At 42.5% G+C, this 27,027-nt stretch overlaps 1 protein-coding gene across 5 annotated transcripts in view; it reads right to left on the bottom strand.

Moving 5' to 3' along the window:
* Window positions 1-27,027, bottom strand: part of TMEM131L (transmembrane 131 like) — a 159,655-nt gene that overhangs the window by 69,141 nt on the left and 63,487 nt on the right. For 4 of the 5 annotated variants that reach the window (XM_059922639.1, XM_059922640.1, XM_059922643.1 and 1 more), the window contains exons 4-7: window positions 18,719-18,787; window positions 14,286-14,409; window positions 12,811-12,927; window positions 11,854-11,964 (exon numbers count right to left, since the gene is read on the bottom strand). In XM_059922639.1, coding sequence (XP_059778622.1) covers window positions 11,854-11,964; window positions 12,811-12,927; window positions 14,286-14,409; window positions 18,719-18,787 — 421 coding nt within the window. The remainder of the gene's footprint in view (window positions 1-11,853; window positions 11,965-12,810; window positions 12,928-14,285; window positions 14,410-18,718; window positions 18,788-27,027) is intronic. The other variant, XM_059922641.1, reaches the window with a different exon arrangement.

The following is a 27,027-nucleotide window of genomic DNA, read 5'->3' as shown; positions in this document are numbered from 1 at the left end:
ACCACTCAGCACAGGAGTGCCAGAAACAAGGGCTCCCTGCAAAAAGGAGAGGACAGACACACCTGGTGACTGGACTGCACCACCACAAGGCTCTGACTGTGAGCACAGACCCGAGAATCTGAGCATCTCGGTGTCACTTCCGAAGAGAGGAGGTGGCTCCTCCCCAAATTCGCCTCCAGACAGGCAACCTCTGCCCATCGGGTTTAAGGGCGCAGGTCTTGGCCTCAGAACTGGCATGAGCTGAGGCTGAAACCAAGGTGATGGTTTCAGCCCTCCATCCCTCTCTTTGGCAAAGATGAAGTACTGGGAACAATTCTGCTCAAAATTAGCGCCTTGAGGGCTGGGGGGCATGTTCTCCAAACTTGGTGGATATAAGGTTGATAATCTAATATTCCTGTGTGTCTTGTTAAGATTCTAGACTCGGGCTTCCCTGGTGGCACAGTGGTTAAGAATCTGCCTGCCAATGCACGGGACACGGGTTCGAGCCCTGGTCCAGGAAGATTCCACATGCCGCGGAGCAACTAAGCCCGTGCGCCACAACTACTGAGCCCGCGTGCCACAACTACTGAAGCCCGCGTGCCTAGAGCCCATGCTCCACAACAAGACAAGCCACCACAATGAGAAGCCCGCACACCACCACGAAGAGTAGCCCTCGCTCGCCATGACTAGAGAAAACCCGCATGCAGCAAAGAAGACCCAACACAGCCAGAAATAAAATAAATGAAATAAATAAATTTATTAAAAAAAAAAAAAAGATTCTAGACTCAAGCTCCACTTGAAACAAGCAGAGACAAGAGAGACTTAGTGTTGAACTACTGTAATTTCTGAGAAGCCCTGGGGAAGCCACGCACATCCTGGCGGGGGGCTTTCTGAGAAGCCCTGGGCAGGGGGCAGGGGGAGTTACCCCAGCTGCACACAGGCATGGAGAAGCTCTCTGGCTAAGACCAAAAAAAAGGAATTAGGGAGGACTTCAAATTCTCTGCATGTTAACTCACAGGCCAACATAATTTGATATGGGGCTAGAACCTTGAACTTTCATGTCTTGCCAAGGATTGCTTCTCTGAATTTTAAATTTCTCCCTGAGAGTTTCATAATAGGAGAGGGTTTATATACAAAAACTTTTTTAAATGATAAATGCATTTTAGCTATGTGCCAGATACTAGGTTCTAAGCTTTTTACATGTATTCATTTATTCAATAACTATAGCACTCCTATGAGGTACTGCTATTATCTGTTTTATAGATAAACTGAGACATAAAAGGGTTAGGTAACCTGGCTAAGACCTCTCAGGACCAAGACTTTTACCCAGGTGGCCTGGTTTTAGAATTCACTTTCTTATTCACTTCACTATACAGTTCTGTGATGGGGCATCCTTATAAGGCTGGGTTGGTTTTTTTTTTTTTGGAATATCTTAATTCTGTTATTTGATCCCCTTTCAAAGCTCTGGTAAGCTTTATTGGATACTTGAAAAGAATTTGGGATGGGAAACAGATGAGGATATGAACTTCAGACCTGGGGCATAGTGTGGCTTTGGAGCAGATTATTGATGAATTATTATAATGCATCTCAGAGCTTTCCAGGGGAAAACTCAACTGTGCATCCCAGCGGTCCACAGAGGATCGAAAAAGCAGGGCTGGTACCAGTGGGAGAAGGAACAGGCTCAGGAAGGCAGGAGCACGGCCACGGGAAGTCTGCTCACCTCCGTGCAGAGAGGGAGGGCCATGGGCTTAACAACGGGTAAGCCCTAAGGGTCAAAAGTCCAAAACTGAGGAGCGGTATTAGGAAAGTAAACACTAAACACTAAATATTCCTGATACTGCTGTTCCTTTGCCCCAAGCCTTCCTCTCCCCTCAAGGTAGAGGCAGTTGCCTATTAGTGAGCCACAGACAATGACCTTGTACTGCAGGCAGGGTGACAGGGCAGGGGCTATTGGACGAGTTGGTTTCTTTTCTCCTTCTCTCTACATCCTGGGTAAGGGTGTTTGTCCTTGATTCAAACATCCCTTCCATAAGAGGAAATGCAGATGGTCAACAGGCACGTGAAAAGATGAATGCTAATCATCAGGGAAATGGAAGTCAAAACCACAATGAGATTTCACCTCACACCTGACAGAATGGCTATCCTCAAAAAGAGCACAAATAACAAACGCTGGTGACCATGTGGAGAAAAGGGAACCCTGGTACACTGGTGGTGGGAATGTAAATTGGTGCAGCCACTGTGGAAAATAGTATGGAGGTTTCTCAAAAAACTAAAAATAGAACTACCACATGACCCAGCGATTCCACTCCTGGGTATATATCCGAAAAATACAGAAACACTAATTTGAAAAGATACATGCACCCCAATGTTCATAGCAGTTTTATTTACAATTGTCAAAATACGGAAGCAACCTAACTGTCCAACAACAGATGAATGGAAATGGATAAAGAAGATGTGGTATATATATACAATGGAATACTACTCAGTCATGAAGAAGAATGAAATTTTGCTGTTTGCAACAATATGGATGGACTTGGGGGGTATTACGCTAAGTGAAGTAAGTCAGACAGAGAAAGACAAATACTGTATGATTTCACTTATCTGAAACACAAAACAAACTAGTAAATGAAACAAAAAAAGAAGCAGACTCACAGATATAGAGAACAAACTAGTGGTTACCAGTGGGGAGAGGAAAGAGGGGAGGGGCAAGACAGAGGTAGGGGATTAAGAGGCATAAACTATCATGTGTAAAATAAGCTACAAGGGTACATTGTGCAACACAGGGAATACAGCCAATATTTTATAATAAGTATAAATGGAGTATAACCTTTAAAAATTGTGAATCACTATATTGTACACCTGTAACTTATGTAATGTTGCACATCAACTATACTTCAACTAAAAAAAAAGTCCCTTCCAATGGGCCACACCATGGTCTACCTGGGGGCCGGGAGTTAGCAACTCTGACCCTCTTACGTCAGCTGACACAGGAGAATGTGGCTTCTCAGTAATATAAATTTAGTTTTCTAGCTTCTGATTCTTATATATCCACCAGTTCAGAACCTGAGGAAGAGAGGTGCTATTTATTTACTGGGCATGTTCAAGTCTTCTAACAAAAGTTTCTAGAATATCCTAATACAGTGAATGTTGGCAGAATTAAAATTCCTTGCTTTTTAAGGTCATTTATTCAATTCTCAATCATTTATTTACTATGTGTTCCGTGGCGAGGCTCTGTGCTAGGTGATAAGAAAACAAATACTGGTTAGGACATGATTCCTGCTCTTTAAGGAGCTTATAATCTTAGTAAAGGAAAACACATACACAGAAACAAAATCTTTTGCATACTATCCTTGCTAAGACAGGGGTCTCTCAGGGCTTTCAGTAAGGAACTAGTCAATTCTCCAGGAGGCAAAAAAGGGACTAAGCAAGTGCTGAGTTAAAAAGAGGGGCCGAGGGCTTCCCTGGTGGCACAGTGGTTAAGAATCTGCCTGCCAATGCAGGGGACACGGGTTCGAGCCCTGGTGCAGGAAGATCCCACATGTCGCGGAGCGACTAAGCCCGTGCACCACAACTACTGAGCCTGAGCTCTAGAGCCCATGAGCCACAACTCTTGAGCCCACGTACCTAGAGCCCATGCTCCACAACAAGAGAAGCCACAGCGATGAGAACCCCATGCACCCCAACAAAGAGTAGCCCCCGCTCGCAGCAACTAGAGAAAGCCCGTGCGCAGTAATGAAGACCCAACGCAGCCAAAAATAAATAAATAAACAAAATTTTTTTTTAAAAAAAGGAGGGGCCAAGAAACTGTTCTCTCCTGGAACACTGTTCTGTCCTGCCAAGAGAGCAGAGATTTGAGAGAAGCAAACGGGGCTGATGGGGGGAGGAGACTTTGCGGGCTGGGGGGTTTGGGGGGCAGGGGGAAGCCGAGGAAAGGGGAACAGCCCCACCCCTGGGTACCTCTTGCGGCTTCACCAAGCTTCCTTCCTGTCTCCCATTCACCGGCCCTCTATCTCTTCCCAAACTCCCACGCCACTGAATCATTCTCACTGGAGGCTCCAGTGCAAAAAAAGAAAAAATTTTAAATTTAAGCAATTTCCTTGTTTTAAAAGCTGCATTCAGAGGCAGGTAGGTAACGGCATATATTTTCCTAACATACAGTAATAACTCTCCAGAGTCTGACAGACTAACATTTTTATGTTAAAAAAGGTAACTTTTATCAGGCAAATAAATGTTATTAAATACGTTATGTTCCCACCCAGATTTGTAGGAATTCTTAGCTCTCTCACCCAGAAAATCTGTGTATTTCATTTAACTTATCCTGTAAGACATCAGGAAAACAGGGCAGCCAGCCACAGCGGCCTTTAACCTTTCCCTGTTTTTATTTTCCATTTCCAGATCCTCGTTCAGACTTCTGCAACTTATTTGTTACTGAGAAACCTGCCCCTTTCCATTTCTCCTCTGTCGAACTGTGATTGGAAACGTTCCTTGTCGTCCTCCCCACACTGACTTTATAGCTTCCCTTCCAGACCACCGCATTTACTCGACAGGGATCAGCACCTAGGAGGCGAATCCCCGGACAGCAACGTGGGGCACGTTCCCCGAGCCTGGCCGGCACCAGGCTCCACGCAGGCTGGCACCACAGGCCTCACCAACACCTGTCCCGAGCGGGCAGGCACAGGGCCTGACAGCAGCGTGCCAAAGCCAGGCTGTGCCAGTCTTAAAAGGGTAGCAACTCCTGGTCTGAAGTGTATCAGACATCACACACAATCCCCAGAAATAAGCTCTCCTTTACACAATCAGGTAACAGGATACTGTAGACACTCTGAAAAGTTCAGAAAGGAGGTGACAGAATATTCTTCCTGGTCACCTATGTTGAGTGTGACTGTGGTCTTGGGGGTTATTTCTAATTTTTTACTTCTCTGGTTTCCTGTGTTTTCTTATAATTACACTGTAATTTTTTATCGTCACAATCTCCTTTTGAGAGAATTCAATACTATGATACTATGTTAGGACACACAGATCCACTGTTACTTCATGGGAACTGTGTGTCATCGGCTTTCCTCTAATTTAAAGCCTCTCTGTGTTTCCCATATTGCCTTATAATTCCACCTTTAACAATAAATATTATTTTACAGTGATTCCAATAATAATAATTTAAGTTCTTTTAACTCTCTGAGACAAGGTTATTGCTATAGTGACCCTATATGCCAGATTCTGAAAGAATGACAATTTCCAATATTCTGTTTTGCCCAAATAAACCACTGAAACATTCCTCAAATCTCAATGCCTTGGATCCAAAACAACACTAAAGAAAACGTTAAAAAATAAAACTTCTTACTTTTTCATGAGCCTAACACAACTCTATTTACATATTACATCCCACCATATACTTTACAATTACAATCAGAGTACAGTCTAGCTTATAATCTACTATTCGCTTGTCAGACATTTCTACATAAGCATCATAATTGTAACTTGCAAGAACTACTTAATATTCTACTATGCTGATATACTTAAATTTATCAAATCCTTTTTCCACTGTTGAGCCTTTAGGCTGTTTCTACTGTTTTTGCCATTATAAAAATGCTGCCAAAAAATTTTTTTTTGCATATATCTTTCCTGGAACATGAATTACAAAGTCAACAATATGAAAATCATTACCTGGGGAAAAATTTAAAGCATACTGAGCCGGGACTGCCAATCCCAGCTCTGTCCTCAACCTCCACCAAGTAACCTAAACTCTAAGACCATTCTACAATTTCTAAAATAAGAATTATACCACCTGCCCTGGTAGTAAATCTGTTGAAGGTCATCTGGTTGATGTGGTGAAAAGGTGAAGTTAGACAAATCTTAGATATTACGACTGGAGATATGCTATTTGGGGCTCTTAACTTGGGTGCCCACTGACTCATCTACCTATGAAAAGCTCTGGGGCTGCCCTCAATGTACCAAACACTAAGGTGATACTGAGATTATGAAAATGAAAAAGAAACAGGCCCGGGCCTAGAGAGCCTCATGGAAGAGCAGCAGAGGGAGACAGCCCGGGACACTAAATGTTAAAGCAGCTTTGAACCAAGCGTCGTGGGACCAGAGCAGAGACTGGCCTGGGAACCTGGACAGGAGGTGATATCTGAACTGGGTCTCAGAGGACAGAATTAGAAGTAAAATTGGAGTCAGAACAGGGGAAAAGCCTATGAAGGGGAGACAGTCTGTACAAAGGGATGGCACGGTCTGGCAGTGATGGGAGGTTTGTGAGCCCAGAGATGAGAAGAGCAGGGTGGTACCCCGAGGCTGGAGAAGAAGCTGGACCCAGGAGACGAAGGACCTTGTAGGCCAAGCTAGGGTGCTTGGGCTGGATCCTGCAAACAACAGGGACCCAGCAGTGTAGTGACCAGGGAAATAACGAATAGTTTTGTTTAAGAAGACATCACCAGCATGCACAGCAGGTGCACTGGAGGGGAGAAAGCCTGACTGGGGGATAATCCAGGTGCCAAATGATGACAGGACTGCAACAAAAGCAGAGGGTCCTCAGATTCTCACTTAAACCCACTGTCATAGTGACGTCTTGTCTGCTAGGAATGCTCACTCCATAAACGTCAAAACAAATGAAAAAGAAGGACTAAGTGAAAAGGCAACTTAATTCCTCATGTCTGCCCCCTTCTTCCCCAGAGCAGACACGCATGTGCAGCAGAGAGGCCGCAATGCACACCCTCCTCTCACTGAACTCAGCCCCTGCTAGAGAACTCCCGGCCAGCACGAATTTAGACAGAAGACGAATCACACAAACACTCTTGGCTTCAGCAGAAGAGAGTGAGCCATTTAATCCAGTTCGACTGAGCAGGAAAAATGCAAAAGTAAGATATGAGTGGACACACACAAAAAGGACTGGAATGAGCTCATACTACAAAAAAACTGAGATAACCTAACAATTTTTTCACGGGCACCCTAGTTTATTTCATAAGAGGGACACTTTTTTTTTTGTTATTCCAAAAAACAAACTGAGATCTTGAACCAATTACAATCTACATGACATTATAAATGTTCACATTGCTTTCCCCCCTATTCATAGAAATAAGATCAAATAAAATGGACATATTTCATCTGACCATTTTCCCTAAAAGTATGCTCTTTCAGAAAAGGAGGATGAAATATCAAACAATGCCCTTTTCAGGGCGCTTTAGTAAAGTTATACTCTGTGACCTGGGGTTGGGCTCTGTCCTGGGGCTTTACAGGAGTTCATTTAACGATCCAACGAGAGACAAGGGAGCTCAGTGGAAGGAGCACAGGCTTGGAAAAAGACAGACAGAGGGAGGAAATTGGCTTTTGACCCTCATGGAAGTACTTAATTTTTCCTCCAGTTTGTATCCCTAAAGTAAATCCATGGTTTTTTTATTACTAGCATTATTTAAATTTGATTTTGTCATAGTTAACTGAATCTTTTAGCAGCTCAGGAGACAAAACCAAGTGCTGCCACAGTCCCTCTGTGTGAGGTATCATGTGGTAAGCTGCAAGGGTAAGTGAGCAAAAGTGTTCTGATTACATAAATTTCTAGTTGCTACCTTAGGAAGCAATTTTAAGTATGTGTGAGCAAAGGCCAGTGGCAATCCCTGTATCTGAAAGACTCAGGACATATTCATTTCTGCCTAAACCTTCTCACTCTTTAGCTTTCTACCAGATGCACTTTCCAGCTCTGTCCTGGAGAAGATTCAGTCATGAGCACTCCTTCCCCCACCCTCCTTCCCCGTTGAGAGAAGGGACCTCTTGAACTCAGCACCCACCCCAGATTATGGGTTCTGGACCACAGGCAAAAGGTAGACAAAAACACGGGACAGAAAGAATATCAAAATAAAGATACTCCTTTCTGGAAAAGGACAGCCGGCAACCTTACAGCCACTTAAAACACAACTTGAACGCATTTTATGTGTGCAGTTTAAATGCAAAAATATTATAGTCAGGATTTTTTCTGAGGAATGCCATAATTATTTCTTAAGTCTAAATTTTGTAGGTTTTTGTTTTTCTTTCTAGGTGTAGTAAGCCTTGAAAAAAAGACTTTGAAGTTTCTTTTTCTAAATCACTGTAAAAATGAAAGAAATTTAAATAATTGCCTTTTAAGAAATATTTTTTGATATTTAGACCTCTCAATACTGGGTTCCAACAAAAGATCAGTCAAAAAAATTGAGTTTTACCTTCAAACTCTGAAATGTATTCTACATTGTCACGTCATAAGAGCAGGACACTGTGCTGTGTTCACTGCCCTATCATTTCCTGGAACATTCAAGAAATGATATCTAATAACTAACTGTTGACTGACTGATGGGGGGAGCTATGCTCAACAGGGGCAGCCTTAGACAGTGACTTGACTAAACTCATAGATCCCAGTATAAATGAAAATGGAGAGAATCTACCATTGGGAACAGAGCTGAAGCTGAGACAGTCAAGGAGGACGCCGAGACACTCCAATGGGGGAAGAACTGTCTTTTCAACAAATGGTACTGGGACTACTGGAAATGCATATGAAAAGAATGAACTTGGATCCCGAGCTCACACTATACACTAAAGTGAAGTAAAAATGGGTCACAGACCTCACTACAAGAGATGAACTATAAAACTCTTAGAAAAAAACACAGGAGTAAATCTTTACAACCTTAGGCCTTGTTAGATTTGACACTAAAAGCATAAGTGACCAAATAAAAAATAGGTGAACTGGACTTCATCAAAATTAAAAATAAAAAGACAACCTAAAGAATGGGAGAAAAATACATATAAATCATGTACCTGATGAAAGTCTACTATCTAGAATATATAAAGAACGCTTATATCTCAACAATAAAAAGACAAATAACCCAATTAAAAAATGGGCAAAGGATCTGAATAGACATTTCTCCAAAGAAGATATAAAAATTATCAAAAAGCACTTGAAAAGACGCTCAACATCATTAGTGATTAAGGAAATGCAAATAAAAACCACATGAGGTATCACTTCACACCCACTAGGATGGCTATAAAAAACAAAACAACAACAAAAAAACAGAAAATAACAAGCCTTGGCAAAGTTGCAGAGAAACTGGAATCCTCACATATTGCTGGTGAGATTGTAAAATGATACAACCACTTTAGAAAACAGTTTGACAATTCCTCAAAATGTGAGACACAGAATTACCATATGACCCAGCAAAATTCCACCCTTACATATACACCCAAGAGAATAGAAGACATACGTCCACACAAACTTGTCCATGAATGTTCACAGCGACATTATTCATAATAGCCAGAAAAACTAAAACAAATCAAAAAAATGAAACCAATTGATAAATGTTTAAACAAAATGTGGTATATGCCTATACAATATATCATTTGGCAATAAAAAGGAAGGAAAGACTGATAACATGGATGAAACTTGAAAACACTACGCTAAGTGAAAGAAGCCAACCACAAAAGACCACACAATTCATTTACATGAAATGTCCACAATAGACAAATCTGTAGAGACAGAAAATAGAGTAATAGTTGCCAGGGACTAAGGCAAAGAAAATGTTCTAAAATTAGGCTGTGAGAGAGTGGTGAATGCTGCACAGCTCTGTGAGTATACTAACAACCAGTGGGGGGCACTTTAAGTGGGTGAATTTTGTTGTATGTGAATCATATCTCGATAAAGCTGTTAAATATAGATAAAAATGCAAAAAAGGAAAAAAGAAACAAAACAGAGTTTTGTACCAGCTAAAGCAGAAACAAGAAAAGCCAAGTCACCGCCGTGGGAGGGGGAGCTGGCCAAAACTCCCCTCAGCCCAAGTTCATGGGCCCCTCCAACGGCAGGCCCCGGGCTGGGCCGGGAAGATATGGAAAGCCAAGTCAGGTGGCCCCCGCTTGCTTTCGTGGGGCTTAAATTCCACGAGTGAAAGAGAGAGTGGCTAAGTAACCACACTATGTGGGCGTGGGATTATTTCACCGGATACGAGTCCTAAGGGGGAAGGAAGTCAGTTGTACTGCAGGCCAACCGAGGTCTGGAACTGAATGGGAGAGACAGCAAGATCCTTGGAGAACTCAGAATGAGAAAGGAAGGATGAAGTGAGGGTTAACTGTGAGAAAAGCTGGGGGAGGGGCGTCTGGGGAAACGGCAGGCACAGAGGTCCAGGGGCAGGAGGGGAAGAGGCAGTGTGAGCAGCGGCGGGAGGGAGGCGGGGGAGGGACAGTGCCAGACCGCACAAGGCCTTCCAGCCACACGAAGGGTTCCGTTTAAGTCCTAAACCCTACAGGAATGCACGGAAAGCAGGTGACTGACGAGGTCCAACTTGCATTTTGGGGAAGAGGACTTGAAAGGGCCAAAGCAGACGCTGGCAGACCGGTTAAGGGGCTGCTAGAGTGGCCCAGATGAGGATGGCCTGGATGTGGGACAGGGCAGAGGGCACCACGGCAAGGACGGGATCTGCCAGGCAGAGTGGATGGCAGGCACGCTCTCATCACACCAAGGCCTCTGAGGCCCTTAATTCCACGTATCCTTAAATTAACAGCATTAACTAAGGTAATCTGAACACCCGCCTCGGTTTCAATGCTTTTATCACCACTAACATGGCACCAGGCACTCAAAGCTCTCAGTCACCAGAGAAACCTGGCCATTCCCAGTTGCCCCCCTCCCCCTGCTGAAGGACAGCCCCAAGATAAGGCTGAAAGTGCTCATAGGAAAAGCCCTCGCTGTCAGCACATGCAAATTAAACTTTCACTAGGCCTTCCAAGCCCTTACAAAATGCAGGTCAGATCACAGCAGTCTCCAGCCTAAAACCTTTCAATACAGTCCCACTGGTTTTAGAACTTAAACCAAATCCAAATTTGCAAATAAAAAGAAATCTTCCTTAAAATCCTGAGGAAGGGCTATTCCATTTTATAAAAAAATGGAAATAGTATGTTAAATCCCTAAGAATGACCTATTGGGTGGCAAAGCACCCAGACATTACATTACAGGTAAATTAATTTTGCTCCTCTCCCCACTGGAATGACAGCTCCATGGAGACAGAGGTGCCAGACTCATGCCTGGCCCAGAGCAGAGGCGCAGTGAGACTGATGGTGAAGGAAAGCCTGGGTACCATGACCTACAAGAAGTCCGAGCGGTGGGCTTTAGTTATTCATTAGAAAGAAAGGGTAGGTAAGGTGGTAAGCTTCATATGTTGGGTCAAGTGCTTTTGGAATTTCAACAGTTATCCACAGTTGCAAGGAAATATAAATAATCGAAGGGAAAAAACGGCCAACCCTATAAGCGATTAATGAAATACGCATTAAAAGAATTTTAAGGTTCCATTATATACCTACTAAGACATTGAAAACATTTCTTTCCCCTGAGCCACACCCAGGCAGGACTCATGGCAGGAGGGCGGGGAGAGGGAAAGACGCTTGCAGGAATGTCATTACCAGTGACCAGGGAGGGTCTGGCTCCCTGAAAAGCACCCTGGCAAGATTAACAAGCCCTATAAAATGGCTCGTAGTCTTTAACTACAGAATCCTCTTTACAAAATACACCCCAAGGAAACAGGTAGTCCAAAAGAGAAATAAAGAAACCTGTAAAATATGTACACGGCCTAATGGTAAAAATAATGAAAAACTGGACACACTGCAAATGACCAACAACAGGACTAAGCAAACTATGTAATATCAACACCGTGGACTATACAGCAGTCAAAAAGAAGTATACGGATTCCACTGACACTTTACATACATACGTTTTTTCCATATGTACCAGGATTTTTTCCAAAAGTGGAACATGTTAAAATCCCACTTCTGACTAGGTAAAAAGGTCTGTCTGTGCTCTGTGTAAGACACATAAATGTGGAGGCTACAAAGTTTGGTATTTATCAGCATTCAAAATAAACGTCCTACTAAAATCACCTGTGTTTGTGAAAGCTGAACGCTCTGGACCTGTGGAAGCAGAAAGTAAGCATTTGGTAGCTGTTTTACAGACCCTTCTGCAGAGATTCTGCGAGTGCCAATGCCAGATACCTGCAGGAAAAAAAAAAAATCTATTACTTTTGAAACACATTTGACATAGTGCTGAAATACCTTCCCAAAGGAAATCTGTGTTCGTCAACTTGGCCGTCAAGACTATTAATCCAATTATTATATTTATCTTTGTCCTCCAAAAACAAAAATGCAACAAAAGTTGCTGTACTTAAGCTGAATGTTCCTCAATGCAGCAAATCTCTTCAGAAATAGACAACTTTTCTGATATGGGACCACAAGTTACATGAAATCCTGTAAGAATTAGCCACAAAAGTGATAGATCTTGGCACTTAAATGAAAGATGTCACAGATACTGCTTAAGATAAAGATTCCTGACTATTTCTGTGAACAACAACAAAAAGACTCCTCTCACTCCCTCCCCAGTGCTTTGCTAGAATAGGAAGCTCCCTGGGGACGGGCCCCCAAGCATGCAGTCCGTGTCCCCAGAGCAGAAACAGTCCTGAGCCCGGGAGAGGAGGAAGCAAAACCTCCAGGGGCTGCCCTCACAAGCTTCCTATTCCTGGACTGCTGGAGGTGAGCGTCGTGAGTTTTGAAACCCCATTATATTTTATACTAGAAAACCGTTCGATAGATTTCTCTGTTTTGTTCTGATACCCTTTCGAGATCCAAGGTGCATTCCAGCCGCGCACTTTGCACGAAAGATGGCCACCTGGCCCATGAGGCAGAGGAAGGAGGAGAGCTGGTGAGCTGGACATCAACTAAGCAGCCTTATATTTGAATGACATAAACTAGGTGGCAACATTTCCAAAAGGCTTTTCTTTAACATCCAAACTCCTTCATTACGTCAACAGCCAAATTATATGACCAACAGAAAAAGCTACTTACATGATAAGAAAGAACTCCATGTGAGGAGGTATTAATAAATAAAGAACTTTCAATGCTTCCTTCTTCAGTAGGTAAGAAAATAATTCTGAAGGACGTTTTCCCCATTGCTGGAATTACCTGAAAGAAAGCTACCTCATTAGCCACTTGGAATGGCCCCTCTTTGACAAACTGTCTTTCACAGACTTTCTTCTTGACAATTCCTGTTAACAGATATTTGCGTACTCTTGCACCCTTGATTTATGCATATCATGAATCCCCGAGAATGTCCAAACAGATCAACATCCAACAATCTAAGAGAAAATATCAAAGAACACACCGTGGACTCAGGGCAAGACAGATTTCACCCTGAGTGGACCCATGTGCCTCATACCTTTCCTTTACCCTCCTCTTCCTCCCGCATGTGTTCAAGGGCCTGTGTCTAACACACTTCCACCTCCACTTAAGTAAAGAGAACCACCGGTGTACTGACATGTTGCTACTTAGTAAAAGTCAGGGACAGCGTTTATCTGGACAGACTGTCATGATCAAAATACTGGGCTCCCCCTTACTCCACTTCTTGAGTCCCAGTATTAAAAAAAAAATGGGGAGAGTAAGGAAAATAAACTCTAGTAGTAACCTGGATCTTCATTAAAAGTTAAAGACCTTTTAAAAGTTTAAAAATTAAAGTTAAATTGAATTACTAAAATTAAAACTTTTAGGGACTTCCCTGATGGTCCGGTGGTAAAGAATCCGCCTTCCAATGCAGGGGACGCGGGTTCAATCCCTGGTCGGGGAACTAAGATCCCACATGCCGCGGGGCAACTAAACCCGCACACCACAACTACTGAGCCCACGCACCACAACTACTGAGCCCACGCACTACAATCAGAGGGAAGCCCGCGCACCGCAACGAAGAGCTCCCGTACCGCGACGAAGAGCCCGCTTGCCACAATGAAGACCCGACGCAGCCAAAAAAATAAATAAATTTTTTAAAAAATTAAATTAAATTAAAACTATTAGAAGATCATGCTTTTGAGCTCTGTGTTATGGTGCAAATTAGCTTCACAAGGAACCACTCACCCCCCTTAGGCCTGTATTTAGAAAAGAGTCCTAACCATCCTAGCACACTCGCCAGGTGAAGAGGTCACCACTGTAAACTTGTACTAGTTACTAAATGCTTCCGCACTGGTAGTCACTACGAGACAAGTAATATTAAGGTTCTTTAACTATGAAAAAGTCGTATTGAATACACATGCATTACTACCTAGTTTTAATTCATTAAACATTTTTCTTCCACATAGATAATCAAGAGCCACCAAAATTATGAATCTGAACAACTGAAAAAATAAATGCTAAAGCAAACACATAGAAAGAAAGAGTCTGGGTAGCAGAAAAAGGGGAGACAGGCAGCAGAAAGTGAAAAAACTACAGGCAAAGAAAGCAAGAAAAGCTGGCAGCCCACCACAGCACAGCTTCCAAGACGCGTCCACACTCACCCTGCAGTGAACGGGAGGCACATGGAAATGTCCCGCAGCTGTAAACACGGAATTCACCACGACCTCGCTCTCCCTGCTAGGGTTATACGCATAGAGAATCTTTGCTGCAGGGTGTCCCAGGAACCTAGGAGGGGAACAAGGAAATATCGCAAGGGATTGTATGGTTATAAACAAAATCATCCATCCATCCATATATACACTCTAAACCCAGAAAGCTGTTGATCTTTATTACAAAGTTAAAAGCAACAATCCTATTGTTAATAAAGCATTCTATCCACAACAGTCAAAAAAATTTTTTAATCCTTTCTTTTACAAGACACTCACGTCAACCCACAGTAGCACCCCACTGATTTTTGTATTAGAAGAATTCAACCCATCTAGGCCATTGAACGCTTGCAAAAAAACACCTAGGGGGAACTAGGTATCTGTCTGACATGGGTCTCTAATTCAAATGAGAATATGTTTAGATAAGAAACTGTACTCATAGAAAAAGCCAATCTTCTTAGGGTTCATTTTCTGAGTAATAAATTTAAAGATACTTTTGGGGGGAATGGATTTCAACTGGCAAAGAGACTGTATTAAGTCTTATAAAAGAAAACTTAATTGTTAAACACCATTCTTCCGAGAAAAATGAAAGCTCTGCAGCACTTTCTAGCTTTGGCTGTTATCCATTTAAATCATGAGTCTTTCCGAAAACTCTAATGAAAGCTTTGGCTCCTCCATCCACAAATATGCACACAAAAGTGTTATACATACTTTCAAAACTTTCCATGACCCTCAGAGTTAAGAATCTCTGCTCTTCAGCAAATACCCTAACTAATGGAAATCTTGATGTTGAATCTTTTCTGCAGGGCTCTCCATCTACAAGGTGGGCTCTGACAAAGGAACTGCAAGAGGAAAGGGGCCAGTTTCTAGCCCAGCTGCCTGGAACTACCTGCAATGTTCCCTCAAATCGTTTACTCTGGTTGCTACTACCCAATATCAAATTCACTCTAGTTAAACCGTGTTGTGATAAATAGAGAGCCAGCAAAAATTTCACTGAAGTCATCTCTCCAGTTTTAACACCCTCAGTGGCAGAGACCCAAATAAACGGTTCTCTTTAGTATGGCCTAGAAATGAAACTATATTCTCAATACAGGGGAAAAAATCATCTACATTATGTTTGTGTTTCTCTGATTTTGTTCCAATTTCTCTTATATTAAAAACTAGGGGTTCACAGTTGAATATTAAAAAAAAGTGTGCTTTAGGAAAAATTAAGTGCATGCTGTTTCTCTTATACACAATAGGATTTCCAAAATACTGTATTAGTGCCATCAAATCCTTGGAATTTTTCTTTCAGCTCTTCCTTCTACTTTTAATCACAAGTCTTAGTTGAAGGCTTAGTGCGTCCAATATGTATTTTAAAAGTCCTTAACAGCCAGTTACAAATAAAATATAATAAGTGTGATTAAAACTTTGATTGTTTTAGAGTGTTCTTAAATAAAACAACTAAAAATTTTTTATACTATCATAGCACCTCAGAAAGCCCTGTGTCAGGAGTACTAGGCTCACATCTGCCTTTTCCCTCAATTAAATTAAATAAATAAGAACTTCCATGATTTTAGGTTTTACGTGAATAATATGAATCAATCAGCAAAGTTATTAATACTTATCCTCAAAGGTTTTGTTTCATTCACATAATTGGAATACAAGATTTTTAGTTTCAAAGGATACAAATGTCTCCCCGAGAAACACCTTAAAAAATAAGACCACAGGGCTTCCCTGGTGGCGCAGTGGTTGAGAATCTGCCTGCTAATGCAGGGGACACGGGTTCGCGCCCTGGTCTGGGAAGATCCCACATGCCGCGGACCAACTGGGCCCGTGAGCCACAGCTACTGAGCCTGCGCGTCTGGAGCCTGTGCTCCACAACAAGAGAGGCCACAATCGTGAGAGGCCCGCGCACCGCGATGAAGAGTGGCCCCCGCTTGCCGCAACTACAGAAAGCCCTAGCACAGAAACGAAGACCCAACATAGCAATCAATCAATCAATCAATCAATAAATCTTTAAAAAAAAAAAAAAAAAAGACCACAAAACTGCGATGTAACAGAGCCCAGTGGCTGTGTCCACCAGAAACCTCACCAGACCTAACAGAGAATGCTGGCTGAAACCTAGTCGCCACAGTACTATTTTTATCCTATTTTTTTTAAATTCTATTTTTAAAAGTATTATGAGGATAAGAATTTCCTTCACTAGTGACAACTGGAAGATACTCTATTAATTTAATACTACAAAAGAATGATTAAAATTTCTTATGAATGATTAGCACTTTTAACCTCAGGACCAGCAGAATATTAACCCTTAACATAAACCCTAAGAAGTAGGCAGAGGGCAACTGAATAACATGATCCTGATTCTGCATCCTAGAGGGAAACCAGAACTATGAGAAGGAATGAGGTTTGCTCAAGGTCAACGCCAAAATAAACAATAGCAAAACCTGACCTAGGGCAGTGAAGAAATGAGAACTCTCTGGTTAAAATGTGTATCTAATGCCTATGGATTAGACCATTTGTTAGATACAAGGTAAAACTTGACTAATTTTTAAAAAGTGTTCTGATTTAGGCTATATTTTGTTATTATTGAGATTTTTTTTAACTTCAGCAAAAATAATTTATTCCCATAACCATATCCTGGACCTCAATTATGAGAAAAATAGCATGGTACATGCTGGCTTAGAAATGAAAAGATTTACTCTGTCACTTCCAGTAAAATGACCTTGGGAAAACTGCATTACTTCTCAGCAACAAATATATGAGCATTTGTAGTACATGCTCCAATACAGAGATATTTGGAAATGATTCTCTCTCTTAGACAACACCTACCTCCAATATCCTTCCAGGACTGCTGTAAGACTCAACTCACAAGAGACAAGATTGTACTTTAAGAACTATAAACTACTACATAAACAAAACTGAATTATCCAAAGGTGATTCAAGTCTAAAACTCAGTAACCTTTTCAAATCAAGAACTTTAAACGTTTCTTTTCAACATGCTTCCAGCTATTAGAACCAGAAATTGATGTGCAGAGCTAATTAACATACATAGATAATACATACATACATCCAATCATGTGCACTGACGACTGTAGGATTTTTTTATATTACTGAAGAGTAAATATACTATGGACAGCCAGTGTCCCATGAACTGGAATTGTTATCCTAATCTAAGTGTATTTACTACTATCCATCTTGTTATATCTACCAATATGTAACATACACTTTAAAGTAGGTCCTACACTGAAATTTCTTTTTACAATACTTTTGACAAAAGCAAAGTGATCTCAGAATTTGAAATCAATGAGGTTTGATTATAAAACCTCATTCTTTACCAAAGAATAAAAATATTAAAATTCAAAAACAAAAAAGTAGACGCCTAGAATCTTGTAAAATCAGCAAGCTCCCTTCACACTTTTATCACTTCTTCCTTTTACAGACTCTCCTTAAAAAGCTCAACAATGTGCTTTTAAATTTAAAATTCATTATTCTTCATGGCAGCTCTGATATTTTGATGATCAGAAGGAAATGGAAGGAAGGAAACCAGATGAATAAAGGAGAGCACACCAGGAGACCACCACTAACTCACCCCAGATGCTCTCCTAGCACCATGGTTATTCCACTCACATAACTTTTCTTGTAACTCAAAAAAGTTCTTCATAAAATTGAAGTGATGGTCCAGGCTGCTAAAACAAGCAGAGTTTTTAATCCTGAAACACTCTTTTACTTCCACCTAGAAACTCTACTAATGTGAAATTACATCTACTCAGTGCAGCAAAATTCTGCATTCAGGGAGTCTAACACTTCATTACAACCAACACAAGTCCTGAAGTTCCCTCCTGAGCACAGCTTCACCCTTCTCGTCCTTAATTTCTCTGAGTTCCCAGATCAGTCCCTCAGCCGACACTCAGATCACATCCCCTTCATCTCATGCTTCTCAGCAAGATGTACTACAAGGAATTACAGCTTCCACGCTGTCTTCCCCACTTAACTTGTTTCCAAAGCCTCAATCATAGTAACTAATGTATGTACAATTTTGAATCCCAAAGCATAAGGAGCAGTAAAAACTGAGTGAATAAGCGAATCTAATTTTAAAAATTCAGAAACCATCAATATGTAGAGTTTTTCATTATAAAATAACCTGCTTTGTTTCAGAAAAACAAGGACTTACTATCGACTTAAATTATAAGGTACATTCATTAAAAACTGAAGAAAGGGCTAAAACAACTCTTACACCCTCCTTTTCACAAAAATGTTCCTTTTAACAAGTTCTAGCATCAATCTCTCTTGATATTACCTATATATTTAAAATATATTTAACATCATACATATACATAGAGATATCCTGAAAGCAAATAGTGTAAATAATAAATTATTAAAAATTATAAAGAGAAGATACTTACTGAACTCCAAAATCTAGAACTGATGGCTGAAAATGTAAAGCTTTTCCACTAAATAGCTTGTCTGAGAAGCTAAAAAAGAAAAGACAAGACAGATTAATTTTTGTTGTACTTTTAAAATTTGAATGCTGAGTTAAGAGGATATACTTAGGCCGATAGCTCTCATGAGATACAATTTTACTCCCTTATAAAGGAGTCTGAACTAGATTTTAAATGTTAAAGTTGAATTATTCGAAGTCTAATATAATTCTACAGCTGCAAAAATTTAAGATACTCTTAGATTATGGTTAGTATAACTTCATATCAAATATATAGATTCTATAAGTATTCAGATAAAAAAATGGAGATAGATTTAATTTTTAATAGGCTTCATTTCTGGGTGAATTCAGGAAACATATCTATTTTCACAAACCCCAAATCAAGAAAAGACACACACGGACGGGGGTTGAGGGTAAGGGGTTGCAGAGGGAGGGAGCTTCGGCCTCTACATTCGTTAGACAAGTTGTAACAGGGAAAGGACCGGGAGCATAGCCAGGGTTGCTCCCAAAGGTTGAAACCATCACCAGGTCTGTATTTTTAAGATTAACAATCAAATAAAATCTCATACGGCAGGTCATATTTTCAGCAGTTGTTAATCATTACTATGATTTCATTTTCCTTCAGAACCAAAAGCCAGAAATTAAAATACTAAAAAACATATAAAGACATTAAAAAATAAGCTATAACATTATATGTACATACTTAAAGACATAAAATACAAAATATATGGAAAAATATATATAAATATAAAATATATACACGTGTGTGTATCAAGAAAGTATTAACTGTCATACGACATTTCTTTTAAGAAATTCTTTTTAAAAAAAAAAAAATAGTAGGTCCTTGTTGGTTATCTATTTTAAATATAGTAGTGTATATTTGTCAATCCCAAACTCCCAGTCTATCCCTCCTCCCCCACCCCTCTCCCCTGGTAACCATAAATTCATTTTCTAAGTCTGTGAGTCTGTTTCCGTTTTGTAAATCAGTTCATTTGTATCATTTTTTTTTTTAGATTCCCCATATAAGCGATATAAGATATTTGTCTTTCTCTGTCTTACTTCACTTAGTGTCACAGGACATTTTAAAAGCCATGTACTCCAAAAATACTTAACTGGAGAAGTTCCTAAATGTAGCATGCATAACTGTTTTCAGAGACTCAAGTAAGTTTTCCAAAATACAATCTTTCCATGTTCTCCTCCCGCAAAGTAGCCCTCCACCGAGCACAGTCCAGAGGCTGGTCCAGGAATAGACATTTGAGTTTGAAACTTGCCGGCCCATAGAAGCGCTATGACCTTCAGCAAGCCCCTCTCCCATTTTTCTTGTAGGTTCAAACAATACAGAGAACCCCTTCCAAAATCCTCATCTCATAGGAAGAATCCTGGCTGCAATCTCTTCTTCCTCTCTCCACCTTTCTGCCTCTGTGTAAGCTTCCCTTCCTCCATGCCCTCTCCTAAGAATCCTTTCTCTGTTATCTCTTATCTGTATCTCCTTTATTCTACCTTAGCATCAACTGTATTAATAATAAAGGTGACCTCAGTCTCCATCTGCCAACCTCCTCCCTCGTGTCCAGCTCGGGCAGGTGAGAGGTATGCTATTTACTGGGCTCTCTCAAGCCCCAAAAGGCCAGTACTACCTCCATGACTTGCTTGCAAAAAAGGCCACAAACACCCACCCAGTTGCCTCCAGAAATGTTTTAAAGAGGCACAGGAGGCGACATAAAGAGTTGCCAACATCAGACACACCGCAGTCACCCCCACTCCAGACCGAGCTGGTCAGGGCTCAGCATTCCAGAAGGAAAAGAAAACAGGCAACTTCACATGCCAAGAATGATCTTAGAAAAGTCAGGCCACTGTATTAGTAAAAAGTAAAATAACTAATGATAGTCTTCTTCCTGCCTTGGGTATTGAAAGTGGATTTAACATCAGACTTCACACACAACTTCTGAATGAAGATGAGGTTTTGGAGGATTTAAGTAATTCACCCAAGATCACATAGTTACTAAGAGGCACAGCCAAAATTCCAAAGTAGATCTGTCTATCCAGGTCAGAAACCTGAACCCTGCACGGAGTTCAAGTCCATCCAAGTTCACATGACCTACCCAAGGAACCAAGGCAGTCTCACCTGCCAGGAGAGGGGCAGGGCTTCAGAGCTGAGACCCAAAGACGTCACTTAACTTCTCAAAAGTCCCAGCCTTAGTATCTGTAACATGAAAATGACAACAGTATCCACCTTATAGTTATCATGAGGTTAAAATGAAATAATAATGCCTTTGCTTCACGCCTGGCACATAGTTAAGTGCAATAAATATTAGATCATGTTACTAAGAGGATGACTGTCATCTAACAGGAAAAGCAATGAAAACAGATGGAGAGGCCAACTGAGCATGGAGTCAGAGCTGACCTCAGGATTTAGAAGTCCCAAATGGGGTAGTAGTAATTATCTCTGAATAGAACAAGTGAAATATAAACCTGGGCTGTCTCACACCATAACAGAGTTTTCTAAATCCCACAATCAGGAAGTTTTTCATACCCAGTGAAAATCAGACATTTAAGGTTCAACCTAAAGCAGTATGGTAGAAACTTCAAAGAAACTATTTTTTGACCTCACAGTGGAGAAATAAAACCATGTCAGTATTTTTTCCTAGAAGTCACAGAACAGATTTATCTTTCTCATTTGGTCAGTTTCAGCTCACTTGACTTTACAATCTGGAAACTAGATCAAGTTGTACAAGGAGATTTAACATCACTATATGAGCTAAAAAGTTAGTTCCCATAGATAAAACCATTTTAGACACAGGTACTGACCTGGAGAGATCTCACGCACATACATATGACCTCGAGTATTAAAGACTGAAGGGGGAAAAAAGCAGCAAACTGCCAAAATTTAGTCAACTATGGACATCAACAATTGTCCTCAAATATCAGTGCTAGCTAGGAAATTATACTGTGTTTAAAGATGCCAAAGTTTTCATTTCTAAATCGACAACATCAAAGAAATAACTTAAGCCTCAAGAGCTTCAGAAATAAAAGATACACTGTCTTCCCTTTCCTTTTTCTCTCAAAAGTCAGCATTACCCTCTTCACATCTGTACCCTTAACAATACGGATGATTCTTTTATGTGGAAGTCCACCTGGCCTCTTGTACTCTTAGGAGTCCACACATCTGCCATAAAATAAAGGCATGCATCTTGTAAAACTAAATTATAAATTCATGCCACGTATTTCTAACTTTCACCCTTTCCCCATCTGCAAGATGATTACAAGGAAAAGCCCTTTATTAAAACAGAAAAATAAGAGCGAGCCCCTTCTGCTTCTATAGCAGGAACGAGGCACAGAAATAAGACATAAAAGTGACAGCAAAGTGAGGCGAGGAGCTCCTGTTATATGGACCCCGTCCCATGCCCACTTATTCCGAAGATGCCCTCCTCCTGCAAAGAGTCACGCCTTCCCTCAGCTTCAGGACATGTGGACAAGGAATTCCACACATGCTTTTTTGAAAGAATATCTTTGCCTAAGATTACCTGACTTTTTTATCTTCTTTCTCTCTCTTTTTTTTTAACTTTGGCCATCTTTTTTCTCTGTATATAAAACAAAGAAACACAGTTCGAAAAAGTGGCTAGTAAGAGGAAAGAAATTTCACTGGAAATGAGAAGACCTTGGTTCAGGTCTCAGCCAGGAGCTCCCACGTGACACAAGGCTTGGTATCCTCTTCAGCAAATCGAGGGGGCTGGGCTGGATGATGCCAAGATCCTTAGAAAAGCGCTCGGATGCCCAGTCCTCCTTCCTAGGAAAACTAAATCGATCTGCGAATATCAGACACACCCTTTAAAAAAATTCAATCCAATAACTTAGATATAAAAATGAATTAACTATAACCAACTGTTCTGGCCATTCACAAATGTTATCCAACCAAAACACATCATTTCAGATGCAATGCTCCTCCTCTTGGGAACAAGCGTCAGGGCCCAGGGGCTCGGGCCCCTGCCTCACAGCCCTCGGCTGAATTCGGTGTGGCCCAGCTGCACGGGGGGCGGGCGGCCAGCTCAGAAGAGACTCCCCTGAAGATCGTGATCCAGGAGGCTGGGCCAGGCTTGTGTGCCAACAGGCAAAACTCAAAAGATCAAGAGAGTTCAAAGAGCCGGGGGAGGAGAAACTTACTGAAAGAGTCAGGAAAGGTGTCGAGGGCTGGCGCTCCACGGACAGCAGCCCTCCATGGAAACTGAACCAAGGCACCTCCAGCCAAGCTAACAGCTTGAGGAAGCACAGGTCACTTTGGAGAACACCCTCTGAGCATCTGGTGGCTCCAGCCAGATGCAGAGTGGGGAGCACAAAGCCGGGCGGGGCGGTGTGAGCAGGGACGAAGGAGAGCGCAGACGGGAGGGCAGCCCTGAGACTGAGAAGGCACTGCCGCTGACAAGGCCACTGCATTGTTAATTCCCCTTGGACCCTGAGCAGGAAACAGGGACTTCTAGGACTCAGCTGCTATTCCCAGGCACCTTGGAGGAATTCAGTACTTCTCCCTTATGCAGTGGAACTGGAACCCACCCCTGTACAGATATAAGAAGCCCCAGCCTGCAGCAGCCCTTAGGAATCTTGCCCACAGTCAGACTGGCCACCGCAGGGCAAGGCCTGCACAGCCCCACCAATGGCACTGACGCTGCCCTGAGTACCCCTCGGATCCATCGGTACCAGCTCTAGGGCCTTCAGTTGAAGAACAAACGGCCCAGGCTGCATGATTTATGAAATGAGTTCTGTAACTACACGAGTTATAAAATTCTACATCATAATTTTGGTAGTACAAGTTGTGTCCTGCTTTACTTTTAATTTAAAAAATACTTCTCCCCAGAAGTTTACTGAAAGGAAAAAAATATGAAATACACAGGCATGTCTACTTAAGTTAGAAATGTCATTCTTCCTGGTAAATTAACTACTCGCAAAGAACCGCTTAAAAATGGGGGCAGAGGGACTCCCCGGAGGTCCAGTGGTTAGGACTCCGTGCTCTCCCTGATGAGGGCGCAGGTTCAATCCCTGGTTGGGGAGCTAAGACCCCGCAAGCCGCAAGCCAAGAGGCGGGGTGGGGGTGGGGGGGAAATGGAGGCAGAAACCCGTATTCTTCCCCATTAAATTCCCAGAGGGGGAAAAAGTCATTTGGTAGTAGACGATTTTCCTAGTTTCTTCTACTATAGAAGCCCTGGGCTTCAAAGTCAAAGTCGAGGAAAGTCCTTGGAGCAATACCAACAGTGGTCTGTTGGAGGTGGCCTCACTGACAAAAGAGCTGGGATTTTAAGCCACCTGGCGTGGTGATGGCCAACCCCTCCAAGGCCAGGACAAAAGTCCTCCACAGCAGTCTGTCCCCTGAGTTGCTGATGCCCTTCTCCATCCACAGAGGAGGTGTTCCTTCTTTCAAAGACGACCCCTACCTCGCCTTTCTGCGTGGGTCCTGGGCTGATTCCAGGGCCTCCCAGCCCCATCCTGCCCTCCCCAGGGTGTTCACCATCTCCTTACCTGCGCCATCTTTCTTGTCCACTTACACACGTGAAACTCACGCCCCTTCACTTGAGAAGAGGCCCTGATGCTCCTCACCCGCTCCAAGCCCTCTCTGCCCTTCGCAGCAAGCTGCCAGTGAGAGTACCAATGGCCGCAAGCACGTCTACTGAGCACTTACAGTGCACGGATGCTGTGCCAAGTGCTTGATTACCCCGTGTAACCCCATACACCCTGTGGGTGCTGTTAGTATCCCACTTCCACACACAGGGACACAGACGCGCTGAGCGCTTAAATGACTTGCCGAAGCCCATGCAGCCCACTTAGCGGCCGGTGGCTGAAGGGGACCGTGAACCCGGCTCAGAGCCCCTCCCCACGCTGCCTCCGGCCCCCTTCTCTCCCACATCGTGCCCCTCCCTCACCGAGACTGCTCTTGCTGAGGTCTCCAGGGATAACAAGCTGTGACCTCGAGGGCTGCGCTGACTTACTCTCGGGGCTCCTCTCTCCCGAAGTGCCCTCCCTTGGTGTCTAGGCTGTCTCGCCCAGTCTTCCTCCCACCCCTGGGGCTCCTCCTGCTCAGCTCCCCTCCAGGTCCTCTCCCCCTGCTCACCTCTCCCAGGTCACCCTTTCCTCCGCCCTTCCTCAATTCTCACTCTTTCTGGACCATCACACTCACCCCTTAGGCTCACCCATCACCAACAGGGTGATGCTTCCCATACAGACATCTGGATTTTTCTGGCTGTCCAGCATCTAAGACTTCCTTACCACATTCACAGATTTCCCATTGTCACCCCTGCTGAGCTGTGAAAGGGCCAATTACAGGTGACCTTGAACAACACTGGGGCTCAGGGGCTCCGGCCCCACCCAGTCAAAAGTCTGCATTAATTTTACAGTCAGCCCTCAGGATCCACCCCCTACTCGCGGTTCTGCGCCCACAGGTTCAATCAACTGCGGATCGTGTAGTCCGTATTGATAGAAAGAGAGCACATTTAAGTTCACCTGCACAGCTCAAACCCGAGTTGTTCGAGGGTCAACCGCCCTAGTTTTAGTGGCCCAGCTTGCTGCCGGGCGCCAGCACACGACCTAGACTTGGCCAGGCTCATCGGCCCGGGGCAGGGCAGCGGCTAATGATGCCACAAGGGAGGAAGGAGGTGGGGTGGTTCTGGGGTAGTAACCACCACAGACTAGGAGCGGCAGGGGCCGGGGCGTCCTCAGCAGTCTCCTTCCAGGACACGCTCTGCCTGTGGTTCTCGCTGCAAAGTCCCCTTCTTGCTTGCTTGTTTTCTGAGCCTGGTTCTTAAGTCTTCCTCGAGATGCTGTATGCTGCCCAATATCTTTTCAATGAATTCCTTTTCTGCTTAAATCAGCCAGAGTCGGTTTCTGTGGTCTGACTGATTCATTTCCCAAGCCTGTGTATCTGTGGCCTGGACTCCTCTGCTAAGCTTCTGACTTGTGCTTCCATCTGAAGCAGACGCCATCCCGCAGACGGCCCCCCGGAACCCCCAAACACAATCCAAGATGGAGCTCAGCGTCTTCCTTGCTCTCCCCAGTGGTTCACAGCACTATCTGCCCCTCCTGGTGAGCGACAGCCAACCCGCCCAGCCGGGAGCCCTGCTGACACCCTGACTTCTCTACCTTTCTTAACTCCACACGCGGCCGACACTGAGGGCCGTCCTGGGATCCGACACGCTGATACCACACAAAGCCACCCCCTCCTTCTAGTCTCACTAGCAGGATCTCACATTCAAAAGACGTTACATTTGCACGTTGAAGAATTTTAAAATGTATTACTGCGTTTACACATTTAATCATACCACAGGCCACATGCTATAAAGAACGCCTTTAATTAAGTGGTTAAATAACCATGCAAAAACCTATAACAGAAAAGGCCAGTAATTAAGCTTATGTTTCCTTCTCCCAGCCCAACTTTCTCTTTATTGTAAAACATGGCTTCTCATCTATGGTTTAAAGACTTAACATCTTTTCCTGGACTCTACTATATGTTAAAATAATTTAAAATGATTTTTAAACCTGCAAAATACAAAATACATTTTGCACTACCTTCCAGCTCTAAGACAAGTTAGCATGAAAAAGTAAATCAGTACTAGATGTCTCCAGCAGTAACAGTCTTGGCCAGATGCTACACATGGTGAAGAGGAAGCCAAACAGAAATTCACACAAACGATAAGTGAATGGGGAGACTGGGAATGAAGTCCTTTTCCTCCTCAATCATAAGTGGACAATGCCAGTTTGTGCAATACTGTAGCTATATTTAGAAAACCAACCAACGTGCCCATATAAATTTAGATATTAGTTCTCGGAACGTGAACAAGCTGTTTTTTTTTTTTTTTAACTGAACAATTGTTGACTTACACTATTGTTAGCGTTAGGTGTACAGCAAAGTGATTCTCATATATACACATTCTTTTTCAGATTCTTTTCTATTATAGGTTATTACAAGATACTGAATATAGTTCCCTATGCCATACAGTAAATCCCTGTTGTTTATCTTATATATAGTAATGTGTATCTGTTAATCCCATATTCCTAATTTATCCCCTGCCCTTTCCCCTTTGGTAACAGAAAGATACTCACTGACACAGAGAACAAGCTATTTTTTAAAGCTCAACTCTGACCCTTTAAGCAACTTGGTATATAAACATCACTTTTTCTTCAACAAAATAATTTTTATTTCCTAACACATGGCAAACATATATATCCAATGTGTACTCATCTTGCACATTTATTCACAGATGACTTCCAAACTACAACCGCCTTGATATTTAAGCA

The sequence above is a fragment of the Balaenoptera ricei genome, chromosome 5 (genome assembly GCF_028023285.1).
Source record: "Balaenoptera ricei isolate mBalRic1 chromosome 5, mBalRic1.hap2, whole genome shotgun sequence".
Taxonomy (NCBI): Eukaryota; Metazoa; Chordata; class Mammalia; order Artiodactyla; family Balaenopteridae; genus Balaenoptera; species Balaenoptera ricei.
This window is presented reverse-complemented; position numbering and strand designations above follow the sequence as displayed.